Source organism: Apodemus sylvaticus, chromosome 6 (genome assembly GCF_947179515.1).
Source record: "Apodemus sylvaticus chromosome 6, mApoSyl1.1, whole genome shotgun sequence".
Taxonomy (NCBI): Eukaryota; Metazoa; Chordata; class Mammalia; order Rodentia; family Muridae; genus Apodemus; species Apodemus sylvaticus.
Window position 1 is genome coordinate 6,488,574 of NC_067477.1, and position 1,852 is coordinate 6,490,425.

Sequence of the window (1,852 nt, forward strand, 5' to 3'; positions counted from 1 at the left end):
TAATCTATGTTCATGAGATGGTCTCAATTAATTTAGTTATTTCCAGTTGCATCCAGTTTCCTTTTTTAATTAGATATTTGCTTTATTTACATTTCAAATGGTATCCACTTTCCACATTACCCATCCAGTAACCCCTTATCCCATAACCACTCCTCACCCCCACCCAATTTCCTGACTTGCAAAAAGCAGTATATATTTCTTCATTTCTGATGATATGTAATCCTTTGTTGATGCACCCATGTAGAGTTTATTTCCATAACTTAGTTATTGAAGAGAGTGTTGCAACAACCATTAATGTATGAATATTTCTGAATAAATTACTATTTGGTCATATAGGTGAGTTTTACAGTATATAATCTCTTCGAAAGGCAAAAGCCAATAGCATATATCTAACAGAAGGCTCTAAATTCACAGCAATATCATAATCATCACAACAACCATATGTAAATTGATCTGATAACTTGTCCCAATGAGGAGCAACAATATCAGACAATAAGTCTCTGAAGTTTGCTTCCTGGGGATATATGCACAGACAGCATCTATATAGGACTCAAAGAAAGTGTCTGGCATACATATCTTCAGAGAGGTTTAGAACTTAGACTTCAGCATCCTGCTGACCTGCCCTTTTGTCTTCTCCTTTCATCTTCTCCAGCTGTGCTAGGTCCTTACATGAGAAGTACCCTGCTCATGAATATGCAAACCCATTGAATCTGTGGCAGTAAATACAGGGATGTCCACTCCCTGGAAACAACATATGATCAGTGTCCACCTCACAGTCCAGTCACTAAAAGCACTGCTTCTAATCATGGAATGGAGCTGGATACTTCCTTTTATTCTGTCTGTAACTGCAGGTAAGGGGCTCACCAGTTCCAAATCTGTAGAGGAGACAGGGTATGAAGTCACAGTGTCATCTACTATGCTATTCTCCCTATAGGTGTCTACTCACAGGTCCAACTGCAACAGTCTGGGGCTGATCTGGCAAGACCTGGAGCTTCAGTGAAGATGTCCTGCAAGGCTTCTGGATACACCTTTACTGGCTACAGTATGCACTGGGTAAAACAGAGGCCTGAAAAGAGTCTGGAATGGATTGGAAGTATTCATCCTGGAAATGGTGGTACTAGCTACAATCAGAAGTTCAATGGCAAGGCCACACTGACTGCTGAGAAATCTTCCAACACAGCCTACATGGAACTCAGCAGCCTAATTTCTGATGATTCTGCCATCTATTACTGTACAAGACACAGTGCTGTGACCACATCCTGAGTGTGTCAGAAAACTTAGAGGTGTAGGAAGCTGCCCTGGGACTGAGATACAGGAAAGAGTAACCTGTAAACTTCATCAAAAATAATCATTTTATGCATCCATTTTTCTTTAGCTTCCTTATACTCTTACAGTACATTTTTCAATGATCTAAAGCAACATCTAAGAAGAAGGTGGTGCTGATTTAGAATTAACACCATGCCTTGTCACTCATGACTACCTCCATTGGCATGCTTTTTCTTCAGCAAAACAATAAAAAAGTGAAACCCATGATGGTTAACCATAAAAGTACCTCTGTATTCTGAGAGACTAGAACTTCTATTGAAATAGCTATGGACAAAGTATAATACAAATTTTGCCAGGGATAAGCTATCTTGATCAGGGTTTCTATTCCTGTACAAACATCATGACCAAGAAGCAAGTTGGGGAGGGAAGGGTTTATTCACCTTTCACTTCCCACATTGTTGTTCATCACTAAAGGAAGTCAGGACTGGAACTCAAGCAGGTCAAGAAGCAGGAGCTGATGCAGTGGCCATAGAAGGATGTTTCTTACAGGTTTGATCAGCTTGCTTTTTTATAGAACCCAAGACTA

At 39.9% G+C, this 1,852-nt stretch overlaps 1 gene segment (V, D, J or C); it reads left to right on the plus strand.

The window, feature by feature from the left end:
• Positions 1-736: 736 nt before the first annotated feature.
• On the plus strand, positions 737-1,263 carry LOC127687776 (Ig heavy chain V region 108A-like). The segment is given in 2 exon segments: positions 737-851; positions 935-1,263. Coding segments are annotated over 2 exon segments (426 nt in total).
• Positions 1,264-1,852: the final 589 nt, after the last annotated feature.